The 13,588-nt window shown below is 37.7% G+C and overlaps 1 protein-coding gene across 1 annotated transcript; it reads right to left on the bottom strand.

The window, feature by feature from the left end:
* vps36 (vacuolar protein sorting 36 homolog) lies at positions 1-13,423 on the bottom strand. The gene is made up of 14 exons (XM_066699887.1): positions 13,236-13,423; positions 12,806-12,874; positions 12,255-12,325; positions 11,644-11,758; positions 11,361-11,450; positions 10,527-10,613; positions 8,108-8,140; positions 7,932-8,009; positions 6,174-6,308; positions 4,774-4,839; positions 3,631-3,695; positions 2,812-2,896; positions 2,129-2,205; positions 1-1,371 (listed from the first exon to the last, which is right to left on the bottom strand). Exons 1-14 carry the CDS (start codon positions 13,329-13,331, stop codon positions 1,290-1,292), a joined length of 1,149 nt encoding a protein of 382 aa, XP_066555984.1. The 5' UTR covers positions 13,332-13,423; the 3' UTR covers positions 1-1,289.
* Between the last annotated feature and the right edge of the window lie 165 nt (positions 13,424-13,588).

Raw genomic sequence — 13,588 nt, 5'->3', positions numbered from 1 at the left:
GACTGTTTTTTTTTTCCTTTATTCTTTTAGTTAGGGACAACACTTTTCAATTATGTCACCTGAAAGGCTTCCAGGTCTACATAAACTTTCACAAAAATGCCAGAACATACAAATACTCTTCTCTAAACTGTCTCAATTGATTCTGCCCTCTTAAGAAATTAAGGTTATTCATGAATGGAAAATATATCAATGGCTTCAAGACAGTGATCCTAGTGCACCTTCTAACCCTTATTAATTCTGCTACAGAAGGAACACGGGATTTAGGATAATGCCCTGCTCATTGGGAAACAACTAGGTATCGATTATTTATTGTATGATTTACAATAAACCTAGCAGAGTTAAAACAGTCTCTTACACCCTGACAAATGGGTAGAGCAAAAACTTTAATAGGATTCAGTCACAACTTTTAGGTTTATTAGTGGAGACTAATATAATGATAAAGGCTCTGTCACAGCTCCAAAAATAAACTTCCACTTCAGTCGAGACAAGATATGTTGACAAGATTGTAATTAAGTTTGTAAAAACTATGCATATGTATTATATATAGAAAGCTACCTGGATTTCACAGAGGAATGACGGCCAACGTCACAGAAGACATCTATACAGATGTCTGTACAGTCTGGAAGAAGAGCTTTACAAGATATCTTTACAGGACTCATGAGAACAAGTAGTTGACAATAAGGAAACAAGCCCCATATGCCAAGGGAAGGAGTGCTCTTTAATGCCAAGTAGGAAGAAAACTGCCTTCTTATTTTAGGCAGGACCTCTGAAAGATCCAAGTGCTAGAATTAACAATCTAATTTTAACCATTCAGTTGCGACCATTAGGGACATTGTAAGTACCCCTAGCATGAGGCATAATAACAGCAGAAATGTAACCCACAAGTTGTCCAACTAAGCAAGATAATAATTTCAAGCTATCATTCTTCTGACATGTAACAGCTTTATATAGCCCCTGCCCCCCTGCCTAAGAGGGATAAACTGAAAACTACAATCCCATTCCTGACATATTATAGCACAGGTTAGTATCACAGTAATAACTGTCCCGTAAGTATAAATTCATAACTAGTATTCAGCTTTGTGACTTCTGCACCATACAGCAATTTGAAGCGCCAAACGTTGTACAGAGTTTTGGTACAGGTGTAGTCCACACCACCAATGAAGAATCACACTGCCTTCAAACCAGGTCTTCGTCAGACTGTGAACTCCAAGAGGACCTCACAATCCTTTGGAGTGGAGGCTTGGAGATACAACAATGGCATGAAACCTCAGTAAATTGGCCACTCCAAATCAAAAGAGGTTGGGATAAAACCGCAAGCCCTCCACGGAATCATCTCTGCAGAGGTGACCCATTTTCTCAGCAAGAAGCAGCCTGCAAAGAAAGCAGGAAAATCAAATATTGGAGATTAACTAACACATTTTTAAATCTCCACCACATTGCAATTAATTTCCTGGGCTGCTCAATATTGTTATGCACCTTGTTTAACAATGCTTCTGTGTACTTTTGTATTGTTAACACTTCTGTTGTTTTACTGTGGTTTCCCCCCCTTAACACATACTTAGGACTGAATTGTATTATGTCTGCACTTGTTGCCTCATTGTAGTAGGTTGTACATTTGTTGTATTTTGTACCGATTGTTTTTTATGCTTTAAAATGTATTTCTGATTGTATTACTGGATTTTTTGTAATGCTTTAAAATGTTTCTTGTGTAAACTGTAAGTCTCCCAAGGATAAAGTTGTCTGCTAATGAATGAAGAAAAAATACAATTTAACCTTTTTTAGACTATAGCAATTTTACCATATATTGTACATTTCACAAACACCATCAGGACTTTGCTCAGTCTACTTTAAGGTTTCAGTATACCTATACAGAATTTTGCTGTACTTTACTAGTTTACTAGTTTATATTAAAGGTCAAAAGCAGGCCTGACAATTTTGGCAATTTAGTTTAACATTCCAATCATAATGATGGGCATATTCAAAGTTGAACTACCATTACTTTCTTGTACATGTAGTTTTACCTTTGCACACCTGCATGATGACAAAGCAAATAAAACCATATCATGAATAGAACTGCTCAGTTAGAAGTCAACTACATTTCTACCACTACTAATAGCAATAATTGTACCTCTCTTTTGCCAGAAGGACTGAGAGTCCTAGGAGCTTTGCAAACTCCTCGGATGTTAGAGAGCCTTTGTCAGACACCTGTAGAAAAGAAAATGGACTCTTAATAAACAAATCAAAAATATTTACAAACAAAAAACCTAAAAACTTCTACACAGTATACATGAATAGTCTTATTTAGGACAGGACAATTATTACATTATTGCAGGGCAATAACAAATTAGGGTCCCAAAGAGCCTCATAGTAGCAACGGAGACATTTTTGTCATACAATTATCTCAGGTGTCCAATGCGATACCTTGGTGCACTGTTATGCAATTGTTTATGAATGAAAAATTGAAGTTTTCTGAAAGATAACGGAAGTTTGATGTTGACTATTGCTTGAATGCTTGCGAGATGTTTGCCTTTTGAACTGCGTGGAAAACTAAAATCAGACATTCCAAACAAAACGCATTATTTTCCCCACATAAACATCTGGTTGTAATATCCCATCCCATAGGCATCCCCAATGTGCTAATGCATGATATCGTACTGAACAATGTTTGGAACATCTTGCCACTGTTACACTCTCAATTAATACTAAGCCTTTATTGTGTTTAACGCTGAAGTCTGAAGTTTCTTTGTGTTTTAATGTGTTTTAATGGAACCATCAAAATACTGGCCAAACAGGAAATAAAAGGCAGCTTACATTATCGAGTGCAGAAGCGATCATTTCTTCTTCGCTGTGGGACTGCAACTGAACGACCATAACCCCGCTGTCAAAAATGCGCAACCTAAAAAGGATGTTAAATGCTCATGTTAAGGAAACAATCTGAATTCTCTGAGAAACAGATTCAATTATGCCTCCCATGTTTCTGAGGATGATCAACATGTAAACTGAAGTCTCCTTGATTTCACACCTTACTGAAGTCTCCTTGATTTCACACCTTAATACAGCCTCCTCAGTGTTTACTGAATACAAAGTTTAAAATGTTTTTGCCAGTAACATACATTTGTGTTACGTTTTCAATGGGTACTTTTGGCGGGTGGGCAGTTTCATGTGCATAGATTGCAAACTTGTCTAAGTTCAAGCTTAGACTTGCCTCAGACTGGAGCCTTGAATAAAAAATAAAGATTCACTTCAAACTTCCAGTATTATTGCAATCATTTATGCTTAACTACAGGGCATTTTATCCACGGTCATGAAGATTTTTTTTGTGTTGATCAGTGGCAAAGACTCCTGATGAAATCCACTGATTTCCAGTTGTAACACAATGAAATGTGGGAAAGTCCAAGGGGGTGAATACTTTTCAGAGCCACTGTATATATCTATCATTCCATAAACTGTATTAAACATAACAAGCAAACAAAAAAGTTTAAAAACTGTGATTATGAGGTCATATAGTCATATATATATATAAAAATGGGACCCAGAAGAGCCTTATCAAAACAGTTTGCTCTCAATAGTGCAGTGCTGGCCCTGTAGCTTGCTTTAACCACTTTCTACTCTCACAGCCCACTCACTTACCTTAAGGGCAGCTTCAGGGACTCAAATATTTTACAGGCATTCACCAGATCCTCTGGGGAGAGCAACTAAAAGGAAACCAACACAAAAAGCCATGACAAGTGTGTGCACTGCTGCGATCGCAACAGGACAGTGCTGATGTCCGGAGAGCTTTCCTGAAGCAGGAAATCACAATGAGGGGCCAACGATGACTGCTGTTGAAGTTTCCTTCTCTTTGCGCTGCTTAGTCAAGCTCCCACATTCCTATACCCTTTTCGTGCCCATGAAACATAGCCACCCTGATCTATCTAGAACCTGTTAAGTAAAGGGTTTCAACATCCAGGATTTCCTTTACCGCTTCTGCAAAGTGACAACATCCATAGGCAACTGTGCTGTCATCACCGCGATACCAAAACATCATTCAGGATTTGAAGGTTTGGTAATAGAGTGGATTTTTTATTTTTATTTTTTATTTTTATAATAAAATATGCATAGGCTTCCACATTGCAAAAAAGCAGCTAAAGCAGCGAATTACTTAGAGGTTCAAACCACCTAGAAATAAATATCATTTTGCTGTAAAAATTTATAAAAATGTACACTAGTTTCTCAAGCCCAATAGTAATCCAGGGATACTCTCTAAATGCTAAGAGTGTGTAAGATTCCAGATGGCTTCTGCTATCCTTAATTCCAAGTTGCTTATATCAGGGCCAAACTGGATCAAAGTCACATCTAATTACCCATTCTCCCTAATTAAAAGCAGTGTAATACACTGCCAGCTGATTCCTGGTGGCAGCGGGGACTTGGTTTAGACCTGGGTCAGGGCCTGGTCTTCAATTCTCAGAGTGACTTAATACAGACACTGATATTTCACTGTAGTCTCCCTTGTAATGACATGAAGAAAATAGAAAAAATAACAGAAAAAAAATGAATGAAGAAAGATTCAAGAAAGAAAGACAGGAAAAGGAAAATAATCTCAAATGTGGAGATATGGCCTATATGGCGTTCTCAAGAATGCATTATATAATTCAGTTTCATGAAACCGTCAGCTTGTTATTCTGAAGAACTTCAAATTCTCAACAACATCCACAATTTCAATTCAAAATGTCCTGAAATAGAGGAGACAACAAAGATGTTTACTAGGAAATGGAACCGAATTAGCAGCCTTACCTCCATCCCCCGAGCCCGATTGACCAGGCAATACACTTCAGTCAAAGCCATCATACCTCCTCTTTCCTTCAGAGAAATTTGTATAAATAAATAAATAAATAAAGACCTTTAAAATCAATACCAATATTATTCTTCATTGAGAAGACACAATCACACAGACATTTGTGTTATGATAAATTAAGGAGCAGTCACAGTTGCTCACAGAACAGGTGAGTGACACCTGCTTGAAAATATAAGTCTTACCAAGTATACTGATCTTGTTTCCAGGCTAAACTTCTAACCATCCTTAAATTTAGATACATTTCCATAACAAGCTAAAGCTATCTGTATTCTATAATAACACTTGACTTGAATATCTCATTTAGCAAATACATTATTTTTTTTTGTGATGTTTCAAGTGAAACAAGCTCTGTTGACTCAAGGGAGAAATTGAAAGATGACATTGTATTTTGGTAAGACATAGATCAAGATTAATAATCTTGGTTTTAAGAATAAGACTTGCTTGATTCAAGAATCCTGGACAACAATGTATAGTTGAAACACATTATAATGAAAATTCAGTACAAATTGCTTAATAATTAAAATGTTAATCTGTACACTTTTGTAATATGCTTTAGCACAAAGACTGTCTAGGTAAGTGTCCTTAAGCATATATTCTTAAACAAAAATGAAAATGAAAATACAGCAAGGATATTGTATTCATAGAGCTCTCAAACGTTTGCTTTGAGTGAGTAATGTGCACTGACATCCGAGAGATCATATTTCACTGGAACATATTTGTTATTTTTGAAGCTGAGATAGTAGTATGGTTCTCCAAACTGTTCCTTATTCAGAATTGCTCAACATTTGTTTTATTTAACTCATTTCAAGATACCTGCCATTTTTAGATGCCTACATATATATGCTTGTTTCAAGAAATCTTTCCTAGTGTAATTTGTCTTGTTCCATTGGCAGATGTTTTCCACTTATTTCAAGCAAATATCTCCCCAAATACACCTTTTGTTTTCTTATTTTTTGAAAGTCATATTTTTCAGTGCACTCACTGACAAGTATAGAGGTTCTTAAGCCTTGCTGAACTAATTCTGCTTCAGCTTAGTGCTCCAGGGCTCAATAGCCTGACATGGTCAATGGGCTAGACAGGACAGTCTTCAATGCTAACCCCTTTTTAACCTGCTTGCTACACTCTGATTTCAAGTTCAGGTTAACCAGACTGACCTCAGCTGCCCACAGCTCAACTGCTCAGTGAGAAGATTCACTGATTAAACAGTCTGAAAGAGACAACGATATCTTCAGGACAGAATCGCAGGGCCTAAATGCTGATGGGAGGGTTGAAATTAGGCTTAACACCAAACTGAGCCAATACAGATTAGGATACAACACACAGTAAGATTGTTCTTTACCTTTAGTGGGGCCAAAAGCATGTCCCCCAGTTGCTTGGCTAGCTGCATGTGGTAATGCGTCCCAGAGCCATGCGTCTCTCGTGTGACTGGGTTCGCTATGCCCATGCTCAAAAGATAAGATTTAAAGCGGATAGTCTGTGTAAGTAAAGAGAGCTTTTGTTATATATATATATATATATATATATATATATATGCATGCTCTTAGGCATAGCATTAGAAAGATCATTGGAAAGAGGATCATGCACACACAAAAAAACAGCAGACTACAATTTTACTATTTTCCTATTATAAAATGTTCATGATCTCTCTCTATTATACACGGTTACAGCCAGCGTACCTCTACAGATTGGTGCTGGCAAATACATGCCACATAGGCCTAGTAATGATGCTGAATATGTTGTTGCATTCCATCAGGACTGGGGGAGACTAGATTTAAGAGGATGGTAATGTATTGTCATTTGCACAATTGTATCAGCAACTGAAATAGCTATGAAGCACTTAAGGACAGAGGACTGCTCATTGTTTCTCAGCTTAACTCTGATCCACATGGACTCCTGTGTCTAAGGAATCAGATATTCAAGATAACCAAACTGGATCTATGTTACTCTTAATTAATTCCAAATAAAACCCCCATTTAACTGTTGCCATGTAACAAGTATTTAATAGCATACAATTTTAAAATCATAAGAAACAGCACAGCATAACTGAAAAAAAATTAAAACATATGGTTGAGTTATAATGTAAAATACATTTATGACACTTGAAATTCATGTAAACTGGAGATAGAAGAAAAACATTGATTAAGCCCTAGCAATAGTGTTTTAACAGTCTGTGTGCTGGCGAAGAGAGCCTAATCCAATATGGTTAAGATGCCTGTATTTTTAAAGCTACAGGCTTATTCACGCCTTGGGAACAAGCAGCATAGTTACCATACTTGAATTAGTCGGACTGGCTTCAACTAGACAATTACACCCTTCTGCACTCCCAGACATTTAATTGGACTCAATCTTCCCTGATCATCCCCCTCCCCACCCCACCCTCAAAAAAAATGAGAACACAATAGAGGCCCACCCTGTGACAGGGTGATAATCGGCTTGGGCACAGCTAGCCCTGTGAAAGGCAATTAATTCTGATCGGCTTGGGAGAAAAGAACCTCAGCTCACATAGACAAGCTCACTTAGTACCACTAGCCTGGGCCACCTCCATCTGTCAACCGCACAGCCCGATAGCTGAGAGTTGACACTTCACCTGCAGATCACGTTTCCCAGCTCTGCAGAAACATCAACCCTGCTTTTGCAAGTTCTGTATTTTGACCTGCATTCTCTGGATTCAATTATGTTGGGGGAGGGAGCAGCTAGCCAACTGTTCAAGAAAATGTTCAAGAATCTGTGTCCCATTGTTTCATTGTATTTTGTAAATACGGTACATATTGTAAATATCTGCATGATTTTCTGCTTAAGACTCTCCATAATGTACAAGGTCAGATAACCAAGGTAGCTCACACTCATAGAAGAGGCTGACTGGGACTGGGACAGGGTGGTGGTATACAGGGAAAGGTAATTAGAGACACTGCATTTTGAAGATCATTGATGAGGTGGTAAAGGATAAAGTTGGAGGACCACTGTTAGACATCTCACCCATGTTGAAAGAATATAGAGAAGTCAAGAATGACCCAGAAAACAAAATAAGAACAGCCCAAAGCCCTTCGCCACCATCTTCTGTACTCTGTAAAAGGTGAGAAGGAAACACATTTATCACCTCATCTTCTGTGATGTCTCCTTGTTTGTCCTTAATTTTGTTGGCTATAGACCTAGATAATTCCACCATCTCTTTTGCCTGAGGAAACAAATATTGGGTAAGTGATGTACAATACAGCGCTCAATCCAATAATAAGGACAATCATATATAAATGACACCCATGTGCCTTCTGTTACCTTTTCCATAAGCTTGCTCAGATCTTCAAAAGCCTGTGGGAGAGAGGGGGGTTGCATGAGAACCTGAAGGAAAATTGTAAAAACGTCTACACAAACCACATTTATTATTTTTTTAACCCTTGGTTTCTTTGAAAATCAAATTCCTTTAACATTCCATGTGAAGTGGATTTATTCTTTTTACAGCATCACGCAAATAAAGCAATCAAAAATATCTGTATTTTTAAGGGTACAAAAGCAATTTTTTTTTTCACCCTCATAGCATACAAAAACAGAAAGGAAGAGAAAGACAGATTGACAAGTCAGTCAACCAACTTTTTAAAACACTTGGATTTTGAGTTAGGGACGTTTATTTTTGCCAAGTCTAATTTTGTTTTGGCACACACCGATTTACCTTAGGCGAGAGTTTACCAAGCTTGACTGAGGACCCCAGTTTAATAATTCTTGATAACCTGTTGAGGAGTTTAAAGCATGCTGGGGACAGTTCCTGCCAAAATGAGGCTTTACAGCTTGTTTTCTATTATTTCAGCCCTTGCCCCTTGATGAAGTGGGAGAGGCTGGGAACAAAAGCCAAGCGCACACACCTAACAGGAACTTCCTCTGATAAACAAAGGGCCGCAGCACTCCACTCTTATCAGCAACAAACAGTAGAGACAGGAAGGCTTGTCGAAAATGCAGGGGCACTAGACAATCCATCATTCCTCTCTGCAACCAAACCAGAAGCATGGAGCCAGGCCTCATATGATACATTTTAATCCCATGTTGCGATCTACCATAAATTACCAAATAGATATTTTTCATATCAGTCAAAGCCTTCCACTGTTGTCAGCTCTCACTAGGATTACTGGAAAGAAAGTGTCTGTTATTGGGCTGTTCCCTGGACAATTGATTTTCCCACTCCATCGCCATGGAAAAACCAACCATCAAACTGAACTACTTTTTTTGTTTTGTTTACATGCAAACATTTATTTTGTGCATTGTTTTTCTTTTTCCTGTAATTGTATGGCGAGGTTACCATTCCTTTTTTGTGTGTGTAGAAGGAAAGGACAGCGACCTGTTCAAATTTGAGGTATGCACAATGTATACAGGTGTCAAGATACTCTCATTAGAATATGCTTGATAAACTCCCTTTAGAAGTTGAGAAAAAAGCAATCCCAGATGTCCACTGTGTTTTCTGTAATTGAGGCTCCCTACTCAGGGTGGGGAAAAAAACTAACTGGAATCATGTATATGCTCCCAAAAGAAAAATAGAATTTGACAAATGACCAGAAAAGTCTTTACAAAATATATGAATTTTCTGGACTCAGGCCACCTTGGTACAACAAATCAATGAAATCCAATAATGGAAAAAAGAATAATCAATAAACCAGTTTTAGGTAGTGAGAGGTAATTTTTCTTTAAATCTTTACATAAATCTGTATAACCGGGCAATATAATAATGTTGAATATTGCTTCAGCAAGTCCTGTTATGTCTTTAGTACAACTGAGTTTGAGATTTGCAACATAGAAACAGACCCTCTTCCTACTAGGCCATTATGTGGTTTTAAGTCATTGAATTTAATGAAGGTAAGTTAATCTACAGGGGAAGAGATCAATAATATTTCCTCATCAGGTGGACAGGAAGATCAGATGACCGCATCTTCTCTCTCACCTGTGGGAGTGACATCTGGTGCAAAGAGAAATATGAACTTGGGACTCATCAGGGCGCTAAACGCAAATATTAAAACAACATGTAAACAAAAGCATCACAGACTACAGTAACAGTAACTGTAAGTTTTAACAAGATAATTATTCCCTCCCAAATCAAAGACTGCTTTTTCTCCAAGGTCTGCATTGTGTGTGGTCCTTGTCTTCCAAGAAAAACAAAAGTGTGAATTGAAGAAGTACCTAGAAACATGCTTTTAGAAAACAATAGAACTTATGCAGCAGTAAGGAATACTTTTCTTGGACTAACATTGCTTACTACTGACCAATTACCAAGTGTTTAAATCTTGCATATATAAAGAAAGCTGTCATCTTAGATTAGGTCCTACAAACAATGACTTGTTCTCTTGGGTTTCACATGTCCACAGAAACCACTGATTGAATTACAGCTTTATTATGTACAGCTGGGCATATTCGATTCTCTCTTTGAATTATTCAGATCTCATGTGCAATGCCAAAACACATGTCTATAGCCAAGGTGGCTAAAGTTTTTTTTTCTTTTTCCCCTTCTCAACCAAAAGAGAACTTAAAACATTCCAGTACCTGTAATATTAGGTCTAGCTCCGGGATTTTCCAATAAGTCTGTCTGGGGGACCACTTTATAAGGCAGTAATGTATCAGTTAAAACATTTTAGTATCAGATACAGAAGAGGAAACTGGGTGAAGCCACCCAGGCAGATGGCTGACCCCTGGGCTGACTTATCCCCCCCTCTCTCACCTCTGAAATGTTTTTGTCCATCTCTTTTCGCTTTTCCTCCAGCTTCCTCTCAATACCCACAATTCCAACTGCCCTGGTCCTTCCTGCCTGAGAGTCAAACAAGGAACAAGGAAGGAAGGAAGTATCAGGCGTATGCCCACCAAGGCCACTACACAGTATTAGGAGCCTTCTGCTTATTTTATACAGTCTATTTTATTGCAATTCATGCTACCTTTAGTGCAACATAGAGAAGACCAATCTCAAACAAACATCACTTCTCAGCTTGAGATTAAGAACCAAATCACCTGAATTATCTGATGTTAGTTAAAAATAGCAAACCAAATACATATAAATAGTAATTGATACATTTTAAACAATGGAAACTGTCATTGGATATTCCAGATGCACGTAATTGTATACCTGGTTGCGACCACTGTAAAGTCCTAAAGAAATATGACATAAGTAACTGGGAAAGACTGTAGGGCCTTTTAACATAAGCACCAAAATATGTAAAAACAGCTCCACACTGTGGCCAACCAAAGCACAAAATAAAAGAATTATCAATGGGAGCAGCGTTCCTAATACAGATTTGGGTGGAATTCCAAAGGGAGGGAGTTGAATAACTAAAAACCCTTGCCTTGCCCCTCCTAGTATTAAACAGTGTCCAGGAACAACTGACCTTAATTGGGACTGGGATCATAATTTCTCTACAGTTCCTGTAAATTTACAAGAACAAGACCTTTTCTTATCAGAAACAGTGTATTAGAGAGCCTAAATGCTGTATGAAGGAACAAAGAAGATTACTACACTCAGGTACATAGGGGGAGTCGCATAGTACTAAAAGTGTCTTCCTACCAGCCCTGCAGTACCAGTGTGAATGGGCTGGGACACTGGCATCTGCTCCCATCGTTTCTGTGTCATTTCCTCCAACAGCCGCCTGTAAAACTGCACAGAGAAAGACTTTCACGAGCTCCCCTGGATCTCCGTGGTCAGCATATCATTTAAATCTTCACAGTTCGTGAAGGGGATTACAATTATGGACAAACAAGAACATGTCCCAAAATGTAAAATGTATTTTTAGAATATACTATATACTATATATTAATAGGGAACAGCCATGTATTTTAGGCTGACATACCTCAATTTGCCCATGCTCCTTGAAGGACAATTTTATGTAGGAGTATTTGCTCTGCTGGTATGGCCCAGGCTCTTTATTGGATAAGGCAGGGTGCAAGTGAATCACAATCTTAGCACTGCAATCAAACAGGGAAGACAGAGTGCACATTAACAATAATAGAGCCCACTTCATTGTGAAGGAAGAACATATGCTGGGATTTCCCGTGCATCCTGAAGAACTGCTGCTATAGACAGAACAGGGATGATACTCAAATTGTGCCCTCTTAAATGCTAATAGATTATAAATGCAAATACACTGCACTTTAAAGCAAACCTGTTGGTAGCATTGCATTCATAATTTGTAATGCCATTGTTTTTTCAAATGATCAGAATAGGTAAATCCCTCAGGGTTCATTATCTGGTTGATAGTGTAATAACCACCAATGTGTACAGGAAGAGGACCACTCTAGCAGAAGTAGTGTCTGTAACTTCTCCCTTTCTTGGATTAGGATGAAGGGAATTAAACTACTTCAGATAAGATGGAGATACAAGAGAGGGTGTGATATAAAAATGATATAACAGGATTAATGGATTGATGAAACAGCTGTGTGTTCCTGCTTTCACTCATTTTACCTCTTGCCAACCCCTGCTGCTTGCTCCTCAAAGAAAACAATCTGTGACAGCGGAATGGCAATGCAGCACTCCTGCAGAGAGAACCAGGCAAACATAAGAACATTGATTCCCAATTGTTTCATAGCCTTTTCCCATCTATTATTTTGGAAAAGACAAATTCAGATTTGTATTGAATGTTTTTCAGCCTAATTTAAAAAAACAACAACTAAAATACTCACTAAAACCCACCAGCCGATACAAATACATAAATAAAAGTGGGATTGATTTTAACTTGTTATTTGGGACAAAGATGAAGTGACTCTGTTTCACAGGCTGCGGGAGCTTATCCTTGCTTAATAATTAATTCTTGCTCCAGGCAAATCTCAAGAAATTCTATCAAATTTATTAATGGGGGTTTTATTATACAGGCTACCTTCTACAACCTACAAATTGTATGTTCCCATTAACATTTGGTTTACTTTTTAAACTGTATGACAATGCAAGTTATCTAGCATTTACTCAGCAAACTCTCAAACAGATATTGTTGCATAGTTGTATTATTATTATTTTACATTATTCTTTTGGTCTCTCCAGATGAGGCGGTGTGTGCTCAGAAGAACAGTCCCCACATCAAGCTTAGCCTAGAAAACAAGAAAAGAATCAAATAACCAGCCTGTGTTACTTTTCATGTTAATAATATATTAAACAAGTGCTTTACTCTGTTCACATCGATATTATAACTGCACATTCATTATAAAGGTGTATTCAGGTCGTGTCAAAGCCAGAACACACCATAGAGCTCGTTGCGTTTCTCCGTGATTTACAGAACCATCTTAACAAATCACCACATTTAGATAAAGTACTAACATAAAACTATATTTAAAATATATCAAAATTAAATAATATGTTCTTCAGAACTTCATTTAAGGCCTTTACTTTAGCGGAACTTGATTGTACCAGAACACCTTCACCTGATACAACAGATAAAAACAGTTATTGTACCTTCTCGTCTCCGTCATATAGCCTGACACCTCTTTGCTGAATCACCATCGTTTCATTCATTTCCAGCAGACCGTTTGACCACACGAATCGGTCCATTGTTGTCTACTATCGCCTTCAATGGACATGGACATCAAACCACACTCCACACTGGACTCTCGAATGTCATCACTGACTATTTTTGTTTACTTCCTGTATGGTGCCTAATTTTCTGCCTGTACACTTGGCTGTACAAAAAAAAAATATAACAAATCCGGCCAATAATATTTTAAATAAGTAGTTAAATAATTCAATGTTTGAAATAAAATTTCTGTTGTGTTTTTTTTAATCACGTGACATAAACCACACTTGGAAAA

This window comes from Amia ocellicauda, chromosome 3 (assembly GCF_036373705.1).
Source record: "Amia ocellicauda isolate fAmiCal2 chromosome 3, fAmiCal2.hap1, whole genome shotgun sequence".
In the NCBI taxonomy this organism is placed as follows: Eukaryota; Metazoa; Chordata; class Actinopteri; order Amiiformes; family Amiidae; genus Amia; species Amia ocellicauda.
The sequence above is the reverse complement of the archived record's forward strand: the minus strand, read 5'-3'. Positions and strand labels throughout refer to the sequence as shown.